Raw genomic sequence first — 14,335 nt, forward strand, 5'->3', positions numbered from 1 at the left:
GAGTTAAATGTCACATAGATGTGTCCAAATGTTTATTTACAGAATCAAATTCACATGGGTGTGTTTGTTCAGCATCGGTTGACCTGGGGAGCCAAATCCAGCCCCTGGTAGCTGTTGGTGTCAAGCTAACCAGGTTCCTCTAGGCTATAAGCAGGAGCTAAATGGCTCCCAGAGCCCCTGGATTTCTAACCCTGTACATGAAGACCATCTGTTCACCTTGGTGTACCTTACCATTAGTAGTAACTGCATGTAGTGTGAAGGCAGGCTATTGGATCTAGATGTGCATGGCCTGCAGTAGTAAACTCATTGAGTGAGTCTTGTGGGTCTAGATGTACTTTGCATGTAATGGTATTTGATTGATGTGTGGAGAGAAGCTGTTGGGCCTTTGTGTAGTTTCCCTTTGGTATTACATGTATGTGTTTTTGCGTATAGGTGGACTTTCCCCCAAATAGTGCATGCATGGCAATGGAGCAAGTCTGTTGTGAGTAATTTTCCCCAATGGTTTTGCAGAGAAGGTACTACTGGCAGAGGATGTATATTCAAGGTCCAGGCTCTGCAACCTATTCGTTATTCAAATGAAGTCTGGTTTTCAGAATGAAGAACAAATATGCAAAGAATCTTCGCTCAAATGCTTTAAATGTAAATTTGCTCATACATATTCATTGTGGCATGCCTGAGTCTGACTGGATTTTTTCGATTCGGCGCATCAACGAGCAAAGCCCTGGTAGAAGTCGCTTGCTTTTTCGTGGCAGCACAAGCGTTCTTCCACCATGTATTTCTCCTTTTTGCACATATCGTCGACCCTGGCCAAGTTATCTTTCAAGCGGTGACCATAGTCGTCTTTTTATTGCCTCTTTCCCTCAGATGTCGAAAACCTTTGATCCGGTGACCTCGTATACGGTGGATGGTCTGAAACCGAACACAGAGTATTCCTTCCACCTTGCAGCCCGCTCGCTGCAGGGCCTGGGAGCTGCGACTGCTGAGATCAGGGAGAAAACCCTTCAGTCTAGTAGGTGTCTTTCCTTTTCCAGTCTTCTCTGTGGGACGTGGGGAGCGGCTTTAAGCAGCGGGGATGGCATTGAACAGCTCAATTTTCTCTCTTAGTACAACAGGTGTTTGGTGTAGTGTGGATTTGGTGGGAGGGAAATTTGAGCATAATAGAACTTGGTCAGAAATATCTAGTTAAGAGTTGAAAAATATGATCTGTCCATTTTTGTTTCCCTGCCTGGGCAAAAGGAGCCAGTACTACCTGTCTTCTGAGCCTTGCATAATTAATTTATTGTCTAAAGCCCTGCATATCTTAGACTTGCGTTTAAGCCCAAGGGGGACAAGTGATGGCGGGCAGCATTCAGCCCTTCACTAGAAGGCATGATGGCGCATTGCAGGCTATTTTAGCAACTCTGACGCCCTGGTTATGAAGCTTCCTCTCATTTGGGGGTCTTGATCAGCACCTCCCACTCACAGATGGAAATGAACCGACCCCTAATGCAGTGCGGCACCGCTTTGGTGCCAGCAGCAAGTGAATCTGGAACCTGCAGAGCGCTTTGACGTGGTCACTTGAAGGATACTGGAGCATCAAGTGCTCTGGTACAGCATTTAGTGAAATGGTTGACATCAGAAATGGGTCTTGTAGTTCCCTACATAGCAAGGGCAGAGTTCTTGGGAGCTGAAGAGGGGATTTGGGAGTGGGTAGATGATAATGCACAGATTTGGTAATAACCTGGCACCACCTTGCGGTGGTGCCATTAAACAACCACCACTGTCTTTACCAGCACCTTCCTCTTGCCAATCGCGAGCACTGCCCTCCCTAACACCAGCACCACCACTACTGTACCTTTCTACCATCACGATCCTTCCCACTCCACCCTCTCACCACCGTTTGTGAATAGTCATTGTGGCGGCAGCCTGTGAAATCTGTGTCATGTTCACCTGGCCAGGAGCCCCCCATTGTTGCTTTCTTCACACAAACTCAAGAGTCGATCTCATCCCTCTCCTTCCCCCAAGGGTCATTAGTCTTATTTGCAATCCTTGCAGTATCCAAAGGTTACCATTCCAACTCTCTAGGTGGCCAGAGCTTGCACCCCCAGTCCCACAAAGCGGACGACATCCACGTGCACATCTGTGTCTCCCCTTCCACCACTCCAAGTCTTTGCTTTCTCCAGTGGGTGGAAATTGCTATGTTGTTCCTTTTGGATCGGTATTCCCCACAGTCCAGACATAAGACCACAGATAGTCCAACAAACCTGAACTCCCAATCCTGTGATACGATAAAAGCAAGATTCCCCCCCACCCGTTGCTGTTCATATGTCCCCATTTAGAGGCAGGAGCTCAGCACACATCAGAGCACATGCTTCTGTTGTCACCGGTAACCTTCCTAACCTCTGCCCATATGTTTAACCTGCCCCCAAACGCTTGGAAGGTCCAATACACTCTGCTGCCGTAATTCATATCCTACTGCAGTGCTGGGTGTGAAAGAGCGCCTGGTGCCCATGGAAAGCTTGATTTGTATTAAGTATGACCTGCTAGCAAGCGTTACAGTCAAATACATCATTGCAAGTTCCAGTCTCTTCATTTAGAGAGATCTGACCACACTGCTGGTGTGTGTTCGAACATTTATCTTAAGGCTACACAGGATTCAGACCACGAAATAGATGAAAATCACTTTATCGGGTAAGCAGTTTCAGAGCAGTGTTGGCTTCACTCACGGAAAAGCAGAAGGTTAGTAGATCAGATAGCAACCCATCAGATACCATAACAAAAATACACTCTTTATTATAGCTACTATAAGTTAAAATAAGTATTTCAGAGCCAAACGCAACGCACAGGAAAAACAATATATGTAAACAAACAGTAAAGCGGCCTCGGCATAGGCACGTCCCACTCCTATCTCCTAAGCTAGTGTAAGTCATATACTTGATGACAAACCCTACTCGTGTTAGGGAGAATTCTCATTTCTGTGCCAATTCCCTTCAACCGTAGAGAACCCCATCTCTTTTGCTGGACTTTAGGACTTTTTAATGTTAACCCTTGAGTGAGTGAGACGAACTCCATAGCCATCTACTTTTTGTATGGTGACAAACAGCACCTTCAGTGCAGTGTCGCAGAGAAATCCTTTAGATTTCTCCTAGGGTTTAAATACCTTTTCTTGTGTGAACTACCGTTCCCAAAAATAGTAAAGTGAAATTGACTTTACTTACCTTTTCTCTTTGTAGGCCCAGCACACTCCATCTTACGTGGAGTGCTGGGGGGTTATCTAGTAGCCCCTTATCCTACTCTCTCATGTAAAAATGTTTTGTTACCCTTACTACTTTAAATGGCTGGTGGCAGTGGTTTAAATTTCTTACCATTGTGCTTTTCTACCGCAGGCTGAGCCCTCATCTGCAGAATAGCACCCATCGGCGACCATTTTGTCAAATGGCCCTGATCTCGTGTTTGTGAAGTCTTTCTTGGGTTTTACTCTGTGCGTCGAGGCCGAGTTGGGCCCTTTATTCATTTCGCCTTTGCCAGGCTTCAGCCCTGAAGCCCACCTCTGGCTCCAGTGTGTCTGGAAAGGCAGGATGTGAGGGAGGTTCCCGAAACTCCCCTGTCCTTTGTCTAAGGAATGCATGAATGCAGCCAGTCCTTAAGGACAGCCACCCTGCTGTGTGATTGGCAGCCTAGGCTGTGCATGAATGGGAGAAACCTGCTTAAAAGGTGAGGGATTTGGGACTAGAGGCAAAGTCAACACCCAGTGAAGAAACCGTGTTCGAAGCTTGCTGCATCCTCTTGGAACTTTGAATTGCCTGGTGAATCCATGCTGCTGTGCTGAAACTCCTTTTGCTAATCGACAAGAGAAGCTCCGGAAGGGACAACTTCTTCCCTTGGGTTAGTCGGACCAACTAACCCTGAGGCGAACTCCACTGGACCATCTTCCCTGATTGGTTGTACTTCTTCGCTTCTGCAGGAACCGAGTGCCAGGGATCAAGAAATCCATAGTTGAGTGCAACGTCTGCAATCCGACCAGAAGCTTCAGGAGTCTCCTAAGGACCCTCTAGAAGCAGTACGATCTGAGTGCAGGACCCAAGGAGTGAAGAAAGCCCAACTAGTATCCGAGATCCGCAATGGTGCTGTTTACCGAGCGCTGAAACCGCAAAGTGCCACTGATTCGAAAAAGCGCCTGTAGCTGCCGACGACCTTCAACTAGGTTCCGCAGGAGCCCTCCAGACATCCTCCCTCTTGTCCTCACAGCTGAGGATCAGGAACCCAGGGTCTGCACCGCTGCAACAGGACAGAATCCAGCTGGACCACTCTTCTTCAAACCAGAGGTACTGTTGAGGCTTGAGGTACTTTCCTCATTGTCTCTTTAGCTGTGCTCTTCTCAGTTGAGACTTGCATTGGTTTACCTTTAGAGTTGATTCCAACTCTGCTTTTCACAGGCTTAACAGATTATAACCCTACAAGTGATTTTTCTACAAACTCTCTAACTTTGTGCAATACTTTTAATCTAAGAAGTGCCTCCGCTCCATAGACTGTGGTCCAAATGACTTTGGCTGTCATTGCCCCCTGCAGACTCTTCTAGTCCATTGACTTTGATGTTTCTGTCCCTCAGAGGTGGTAACTTGCTTTAGACTGTTACTGCTGGGGAAGGCTGTCTAGATTTAATTGGGAGATTTAATTGTCCTCACACATATTGAGAACCTGCAACATCAGAATCTGCAAGGTAGAACTAGTGATCTATAAATGCCATTACTGTCCTTGTGAATGAAATCAACTCTGGGTGTAGGAAGTGTGTAAAAGCATATCCAAAGAGTATGCATTAATTTGTGCTGATTCTGGAAAAGTATTTTTAAAGTATATTTGATTGCTACATATCTTGTGCTTTTTAAAGAACTCTTACTTAAAAATGTATGTTAAATAAACTATAACTGAAACCTTGAGTGTAATTGTTACTTGGCTACTTGTATTTACGGATTTCAATTGCTACAGCGCTACAGCTCACATTTACCCCTCTTAAGATAGGCCTGGCTGCTCAGTCACACTACCAACTTGTGTAGTACAGACCTATACCAAAAGGTGCGTTACCTAATACCTAGAGGACACATGTTCAGTAGTCTTACACAATGTTACTACACCAATTCTTACCTATCAAAACCCTATAAACCTAAGGGGTGGGGAAAACAGGGATTCCTAAAGAGAAAGCTAAGAACATACTCCTATCCTGTAATCACCATGCTAGTGCATGTTCCCTGCAGCCTCTAACCCATTATTGGACATGGATGCCTAAAAGGAAAAATGCCAGATGCCTAAAAGGAAAAATGCCAGATGCCCAAAAGGAAAAATGCCAGATGCCCAAAAGGAAAAATGCCAGATGCGTAAAAGGAAAAATGCCAATGCAAATAAGGCGCATAAACTGCATGACATCGAGGGAGTGGAAACCATTAGAAACCAGGCCAAGAGGGCCACCCTAAACTCAAGTAAAAGTAGATGCAATGTAGTGGCCTAAAATAGGTTCCAGTTAACCTTTAGATGCACTTTACAGTAGCAAAATATGTGATAAAGTTTCCACTGTTATCCTCTTGAAAAAGAACGGTTTGAGGTGGTTAGAAAACCACCAAGGTCAACGTAAGTACTCGTTATCAGTTAGTTTGCAGTACAGTTCAAAGGTTTGTGAAAGGGTTGTCCTTAGAAAACATTGGGACAAATACCATAGGAACGCCAATGTTATGAGATAGTCAGGTAAGTATCAGTTCTACCCCACAAGTGCAGCAAAAGAAGCATCTAAGCCCAGGGAACAACCGAGGACCCCCAAGAAGAGCTTCAGCTGCAGGGCCAAGACCTCGGCCATCGGAGAGGGATGTAAGCAGAGCAGATGGAGGTCCAGTGCAAGTCAATGACCAAATATGGTTGCAGGGGTGCTGAGAAACCCTATGCCCACACCCTCCGAGGACCCCTGAATACAAAACTGAAGAATATCTCAGGACTCTTGGGCCCAGGGACATGCCAATGGGGCAGGTCATGGTGGATTAGGTTGAGAAATGGCAGGAGAAACCCAGTAAGTACATGTGTTTTTTTTTTTAGGTCCGGCTCGCAGAAGTTGACCTCTTCAAGACAAAGGGACTTGAACCCACGGCCAGCAGGAGCCCAGACAACTGAATGGACAGAAAGAAGCAACAGAGCGAAGAAGACAGCACCAGGAGGATTGAGGAACCCACCCAATGGTTTTGGTTCACCAAAGGGGGCAGGAAGGCAAAAGCGTAGATCGAGTAGATCCTGAGCGGGCAAGGCCTACCCAAAATCTGTAAATGCCCACTCAGCAGCGCTGCGTGGGCATTTACAGATGCTAATCTCACTGTGGTGGGCCGAACTACATTAGCTTAAGGCCATACTTGTAAGACAATTGTGGGTGAGCCTCTGCAGGAAGTGACATACAGCCAACAAGAATTATTTCCATCTCGGGAGGAGTGATGGGAGGAGACCCAGGTCAGCCCAACGCTGAGCAGCATGAAGCCACTGACGCTTTGGGTCTGTCCAGATCAGGAAGACTCTCTACCTCAAGGCACTCGAGACAGGAGGATTTAGCTGAGAAGCAGCCCAGCAAAAGGACGGGAACATGTTCAGCAAAGAGCAGCCAGTCCAGCCAGCAAGGGGGACGGAAGGGAGTCCAGCACAAGATCTCCAAACAGCAAGGCAGGAGCAGAATTCAGGGGTCAGTCAGTATGGCCCCCACCAGCCTGGCCAGGGTAAGACCCTTCACAGAAGCCCATATTCCAGCAAAGTGTCTCCCTAGAGTTATAGTAAGAATCTGAGGTAGGCACAGAGTCTCCCACTGATAACCATTCCCATTGCGTCTTGTGTAGGCACGTTATAAATGACATATCATATCCTATCCCTCACAAGGGCTGGCTAAGGCAGTACACCAGTCGCACAGCCGACCAGCAATGGTTTCGTGGACAACCAATCGTGCTGGGTCTGAAAAGCACCAAAGACACTGGCTGTGTATTTGCCATTCCTGGAGCTGGAAACCAAGCTGGCCCAGTTTCATCCACATCCCATTGAGCCAGTGTCGGCACAGCTGCCGTTATAAGCCTGCCTCATCGTCCACATAAACGAAGGAATGGCCATAAACAAAATGTCTGGGTGAAGGAATAAAAAAAGAACATTAGTACATCAATTGCCACTATAAGTGGGTATTGAGGAAACCAACGCACTAAGAAGGGCTATACGCGCATTGGTGTTAGTAAACTAAAACACAGCTATCACCAGCCCACTCCACTGCAGCCTTACAGGGTGGTGAAATCACAGTGGGACCAAAACGAGTTGCTTAAAAAGCACCTGCCCTGGTAGCCAAATAGGCTACTAGGGCAACACAGAAAGGGTTTCAGTGGCAGGAGGACTTCACAAGAAGTTACTGTGGCCACAAATGGAGAGATGGAAATCCACGGAATGCAGAAAGAAGTAAGCAAAGGATGGAAGGGAATCGCCAAGTTGACCGTGAGGATCTAAAACATGTAATTCTGCCCTCAAGCACTTGAGAGTCGAATCTAAAGTTACTTCACCTGACACCTCGTCAGTAAATACTTCTCTTCTAAATAAAAACATGGAACACCTTGAGCCTGCTGACATGGAGCTTGGCAGCCACCCAAGGGAGCACTACAGAAACCCTTCACTCCACCCGTTTCTTCCTCTGTGTTCTACCATGCTGTGGGCTGCAGGCGCGCACCCTGAGTAGGAAGCCAGGATCAGCCATTGGGGCCTGAGTGTGCAGCAGGACAAGTCAAGCGGCGAAGGGAGCACGGGCAATTTGCATCCAGTCCTGGATCAAGTGCAGAGAGAAGCTTTCCCTGTAGGAGTAGTTTGCATGCAGGGGTTCCCCAGAATGCTGGCTCTCACATAGCGGTGTCTCCATATCCGAGAGACTGCCTGAATTGTTCATTGTGTTTTCTGCTGCCTGTTTAGTGAATTTTCAGCTGCAGCTCGAATGGCCTCTGGGCTTATGTTGGCTTAGGAAGCCAATGCAAGAACAGGCTTGGATTGCTTAAAAGCGGGTCTGGAGACCTTCTACCTTTGATCAGGAGAAGCTTGCTTAGCATTTCTCAAGCAGATGCAATGGTCAAATAAAGTAGCAGGGATAAGCATTTCTCTTATAATAGCAGTCCATGTATTCTCTAAGCATTTGGATAACTGCTTATAAAATACCTCCAGACTGTTTATTGAACTTACTTGCACTTTCCGTGCCCTATACAAGCCTGGGTATGACTTGGGAAGCGCTTGCATGAAGCATTTTGCTTGCTTAGTCAATGCATAGGAAGTGTCTTTCATTTTGATTGGGGTGGCCTCTCGATGCGTTTGCTCTCTCCTGCGCATACAGCTCTGCATGGAATTCGAATATGACTGAAATATATCCGCTTTATTCAACTGAAAGGCTGGACCAGCGTTCTCATGAAAAATATCCCAATGTGCAGTTTCAAAAAGGTGTTAGTTGCACCTTTACTTTATTATATTTATAATGCACGCTACTGACCCTGAGGCTTAAGGGAGCAAACACAAGACAGACATCAAACAATATGACTGGGCCCAAATCATTGGGTGATTGTTCTAACACAGCGGCAAAAACTATAGAGTACCTACTTCTGAATAACCTTAGGACGGCCAAACAATTGCTTTGATTGTAAGATGGTTTCTGTAGTAGAAACGCAGGACTCCAGGTTACACGAAGTGTGTTGAAGAGCTAAGCAAAATATATCCCATATCCCCGACACAACGCACATAGTTGTTCTTTGCCCATGACACAAGTCAAGTGTAAGTGTTGGTACGTTCAATGTCACTGTGAAGCACCCCCTTTTTATCCTTAGTGAGTATAAGTAAAATCTTCGAATACATTTCAAGAGCGGAAAGTAAAGCAAGAGTTTCTCAACGACTGAGATCTCACAAAGATGGTCAGTTGTCACAGAGCCATTACAAAAAAATGGCCGCCATCTTGGAACGACTGACATCTCACAAAGATGGTCAGCCGTCACAGAGCCATTACAAAAAAATGGCAGCCATTTTGGAACAAGAACCGTTTCTCTTTGTTGCTGCGATATCTTCTTTATGAAATCAGACATATAGTGTCTCACTCATTGGGTGGAAGTTGCACATTTTAGAAGGTTATCTTACTACTGGCCCCACTCATTAATGCCAAGGACTTAAACAGGATTGCACAATTCGTAACCACGTGGCATCCTCATTTGTGTAAACACTAAGGTTTCATATGTGGGCTCTTAAAAGATCAGTGTCAGAGTCCGTGGGGTGGTAAGGGGGACCCCGGCTCCGCCCTGGGTGCCCAGTGCGCCCACAGCCTCAAACTGGTGCCCTATTATCTGCCCCCCTTAGCACCAAGATCTGCCTCGGCTGCTGGCTTAAGATATACGTGGCAGTGTGTTTTAGTGAACTCACACTGAACAAGTTCTTTTCAGTTGGTATACACGCACTGTATAATTCACTTTCATAACTTTCATTTTAAATATATATTTGAATGATTCGTAAAATCCCTGCATAGAGACTTAAGTGAATGCTACAATATTCAATTAATAAAAAAAGGCATGGTTTGCGACTGGTCTGTCCATGCAGTGCACATGAAAGACTTGAATACTCCAAGATGGCTGCCTCATTTTCACGCATTTGGGAGTACCCGATTCCATTCCCATTTTGGACATTAGCGACAAGGGCACAAACTCCAATACCCTCTCTGCGTGTGGCCTTTTGTTTTATTTTTTGTGCCACCATTCTGCTCCGGGGCATAAGGGAAATGATCAGATAAGTTTCATTTTCATGACACAACCAAAAATGTGGGTCCCTCCTGGTGGGAGGAGAGCAGAAATAATAGATCTGCCCATGCTAGAGCCAGACTATACTTTCCCCAACTTGTGTTAAGTCTGCACTGGCTTGGCAGAGTTCGCCTTCTTGATTATTTTTCTTCCCTATCCTGGCAAATGATCTATGCCATCTGGAAGCCAGACCCCTTATTCATTACACTATGAATTGAAAGAAAGACATCATCTGAGTATGTGTCGCACAGAGACGGCAGACTAAGGCTCTCGGAAGTACCGTATGTTCCGGCGTATAAGACGACTGGGCGTATAAGACAACCCCCAACTTTTCCAGTTAAAATGTAGACCGAGTTTCAGCACCCACCCTATAAGACGACACCCGGCGTATAAGACGACCCCTGACTTTTGTGAAGATTTTCCTGGGTTAAAAAGTCATCTCATACGCTGGAACAAACAGGTGGGATTTGGAAATGCTGCCTTTTATATCGCCTACCTTAGTATGGGCCGAAGGAATGCATCATGCAGTATTTACTGACACATTATTAGGACAAAAGCCTCAATTTATAACACTAGTTGTAATCTGACTCCAAGAGGTGTAGGTAAACCTTTAAAAAATGCCCTTGACGTTTTAAATACTTTTTTTCCTGTACTGCAGGGAAGCAAAAGTACCTCCCTCTAATACAGCAAACAAAGTTTGTATTTCAACATTTAAATGGGGATCAAAAGTTGCTATCATTGATGCCCACCTTATCACCCCCTTTGAAACGTAATGCACAGAAGGGTCAACATTGACCCATTTGTGCATTTGGAGAAATTGTACAGCAGCAAGATTCAAAAGAAATGTCGGTAGCAGTATGGACTCCATGCATTCGATCAATTGCCACCCTTAAAATAAAGGTGGAACAGAATTTAAAAATAATGCATGCAGATTTCCAGAAACACTGAATGCAATATCCTTTACAGCCAACCAGGTAACCGGTAATCGGATGGATAGGGCGGATTTCCAGAAATACAAAATGGGGAAGTTATTTGTATCCAAGATGCCAATGCTTTGGCCTTGTGCAGTGTTTTTTGCATTTTGACCCTGTTTCGCAGAGGAACAGTTCTAGGCATGCTTCCTGCTTCAAGCACCGCCTTGGCAGAGCCCTCAGGCCTTTGCCAATTAATCCATCTGAGCCTTCCCAACACTCAGAACAGCGAAACCCACCGTGAGAAAAAGCTTGTTGCAGACACAGGACCAATGTAAACCAGACCTCGTGCCTCCTGTCCTCTAGATCCCACTGCACACATGAATCCTTGGCAGAGCCGTAATGTTTTTCCTAAAAGCTATTAAAAAAGAATTGACTAGTAGGTGATCCAGAATAAACTAGAAAAGAGGACTCTCGCAGTTTTCAGGTTGGCAGTTTTCTTTTAGGTTTAAGTAGGTACAGCACACTTGGAATCTGTTTCTTCTGCATTGCTGTCTTTGGAAGACGCAATTTGTCATTACTGAGATTCAGCGAATCACTCGGCCATTTCTTCTTGGCTGAGGAGCTTTGGGATCCGCGTATTCTCCAATATCTACCTTCATCCCAGCGTCGCGCAGCAGACCGCGCACCACAACCAATGCAGCGTCTCTTCCCAAGCCCGCCCGTGCAAAGCTCCCTGGTCTGTCGCGTTGCTCTGTCTGTGTCTGTCTGCATGCCCAAAAGGGAAGGCAACGCTGTGCCACCTTCTGTCTATCTGTATCTCTCTCTCTCTTGCTTTCTCTGAATGGTTTCTACTCAGTCCGAGTTTCTGTCTGCATCAAGGCTTGCCGCCGTGTGTAACCCCCATCTCTGCTGCCACGCACGTGCACCATTACCCGGGTTGACACTTGCACACACCGGCAACATCCAGCGCACTGCCACGCTGCCCCTGCTCCGCCTTCTCCGCACTACGGCAGGTGGCACTCCCAAAAATCTAAAAATTCACTTAAATAACGGTAAAGTATAATTTTCTTGTTGAAGTAGTTGGATTTTAACTCTTGCAAGTACCAGAGACGTGGGGTGAAGCCCAGGCAATGTGGGGTTCCCTTTTATTTATGTCCCAGGGATGTAATCGGCTTAATGCATTAGATAGACTTTCCATGCAATTCTGGCAGGATCAGGCTAAAGCTTCCAAATAATGTCCATGGGTGTAGCTCTGCATTAATGCCTGCCCGGTCCTCGCCTACCAGCCTGTGCCAGCATTCATTTGCACTGTAAATTAATCTGCGCCATTTCTGCATATGAAAGTTGTTACTATAACATCCTTCACCGAGCTACTGTATGATAGAGTTAACAAGTTGCCTTGTTAAGGTGACCATTCTATTCACCAGAGGGGGGGTGGTGTGGGTTCTGTTCCTGGGAGAGTTTTATAAAGATGCCTGACCCTCTTTGTAATGGGATATTTGGCGGTCACCCTTCACCCAAAACGCAAGTCAGCTGCCTTCTACAGTCCTTTGGAAAGCTCCCGAAGTGAGGTCTTATAAAGTCTGTGGTACTGCAAGAGTTAAAAATACTTCATTCTAAGCAGTCAGTCAGGGTCATTCTAACTTCCTGGACAGTCAGCTGTGAGCCTGTATGAGAGGCAGTGCAGGTGAGTAATGGTACATTCGCAAACACAGCCCACCCTGCCAGCACTCTGCACCCTCCACTCCTTTCCTGTATGCTCCCCCCGTCCCCCACAACCTTCTCCCACATCCCTGTGCTTGGTCCCCACTGTGGAAAGGGCTGGTTGAGCTTTGATGTGGCAAGATCCTTGCTCTCTGGTCTTCGCAGGTACTGTTCACCTTACCCCTCCCCCCGGCCTCAGAGTGTGGGTGCAGGTTGGGCTGGATTGCGAGTCAAGTCGAAGCAGAAACCCATGCGTGTTGTTCTTCCAGTATCCTATGGCAGCCATCCTTGTTGGGGTGTGGTTTGGTTTCTAAGGGTCAGTCTTCCCAGGAGGTGAGGTAAACCAATACTCACAGAGGGCAGGCTCCTGTGGTCTCTCCCGGAGCATTTGCCATGGGGTCATTCAGCCGCGGAGGCTGTCTGTTCACCTTCCGCAGGTTCAGCTGCTGTGAGCCCAAGAAGATGACATGGCAGGTGAGGTCAGACCAGCTCTGCAGGAGGTCCCAGCACGATTAAAAGGGCAGCATTCACTCCTATTCAACCACGGGATGGTGGGGGTGGAGTGGGTTCTAAGGACGTCCTACCATTTTCAGGTTGGGTGCCCACAGGATATTGTTAAAATGGAGATGTTGATGTGTGACGGGGAAAAGTGGGTAGTACGGATTAAAGGCCCATGCAGCCACCACCAGTCTACAGTTAGTGTTTTAGAAGTCTGGTGGGGGGGGGAGAAGAGCCTATTGTGCTCTTGTTTTCAGGGGTGGTACTAGTGGTCAAGTAAGGAGACTGTCGGGGTTTATAGAGTTTCAAAAAGACCACCCCAGGAGCTGTGTCTGACCTCTAACCTTCCTTTCTCTAGTTGACGGGTAAGAGTGTAGACCTGTTGAAGGTAGGTTACAGGAGGGATCTCTGGGGTACAACAATGTTTTTCTTTTCTTTTCTTCCTTGTTTTCAGTTCTTTCTTTTTAACATTTCTGCCCCAATCAGTTTCTTTTGGTCCCTTTACGTTCTAGTTGATTTTGTTTTCGTTTGTGTTTATTGTATTTCAATACCCAAATGTGTGGTGGGTCTGGCACGGGGAAGATCTGGGTTGGGTAGGCTTTGGGTCGGGCACAGGCAGCAGTATGGGAGTAGGAAAGAGACTTGCCACTTGATGAATGGGCAGATTACAGGGGTGTTCAGAGGTGATCTGTGGGAAAGTGTGGAGTTGTTTGGGAGGGGTACTAGGTAATAAGTGTGGAGAGGTGAGAAAATACTGGCAAATGTTTTTAGGCTACAGCCAGAAGGAAGGAAGGAAGGAAGGAAGGAGGGGTGTGTGGACATAGAGACAAGTGGGAAAGGGATGGGTGGTGACAAGTTGCCACAGATGCATAGGATAGCATGGCCAAGGGACTATAGGGGCTTACATTAATCTCCTGAATCCAGGAACTAAATGTATATCCCTTGTAATGGCCCCTAGCCCCGGAATATGAAGTGTCTTTTTAACACAAATATGATGGGTGTAGGAGCGGAGGTGAGGGGCCATCAGAGTATGGGCCACTGGAGTGTCAGATCAGCCAGCGACTGGTGCCAGGTAGTAGGTCTAGTGCAGTGATGGTGCTTGATGCCTACCATTTAAAAAGTGGTGCTGCGATTGATGTGGCCAGTCACTAACACAATCTTTGGCCTTTTCCCAGAACCAAGATTTTAAAATATGGTGAACAGGCAATTGTAATTATCCTTTTGAGTCTGTATGTATTCGCCCACGTGATAGGAGTTAAGGATTTAGTCGAGCCATATTTATTTCTACTGGCCATTGTTCCTAAAACTGGCAGTGGCATCTTGGAGCATATGTGGGGCTTTATCAGTCTGATGGGGATATGGGTGTGGTAACTGTCCACAAGAGAGGCTGTGTCTGTGGCCTAATAACCCAGATATATCTGTCTGGTAGTGCTG

At 46.5% G+C, this 14,335-nt stretch overlaps 1 protein-coding gene across 14 annotated transcripts in view; it reads left to right on the forward strand.

Annotated features, from left to right (window-relative positions):
- PTPRS (protein tyrosine phosphatase receptor type S) overlaps positions 1–14,335 on the forward strand; it is a 671,876-nt gene that overhangs the window by 490,330 nt on the left and 167,211 nt on the right. For all 14 annotated transcript variants that reach the window (XM_069649333.1, XM_069649335.1, XM_069649332.1 and 11 more), the window contains exon 10: positions 865–1,009. In XM_069649333.1, coding sequence (XP_069505434.1) covers positions 865–1,009 — 145 coding nt within the window. The remainder of the gene's footprint in view (positions 1–864; positions 1,010–14,335) is intronic.

This window comes from Ambystoma mexicanum, chromosome 1p (assembly GCF_040938575.1).
Source record: "Ambystoma mexicanum isolate Mex_15411 chromosome 1p, UKY_AmexF1_1, whole genome shotgun sequence".
Taxonomy (NCBI): domain Eukaryota; kingdom Metazoa; phylum Chordata; class Amphibia; order Caudata; family Ambystomatidae; genus Ambystoma; species Ambystoma mexicanum.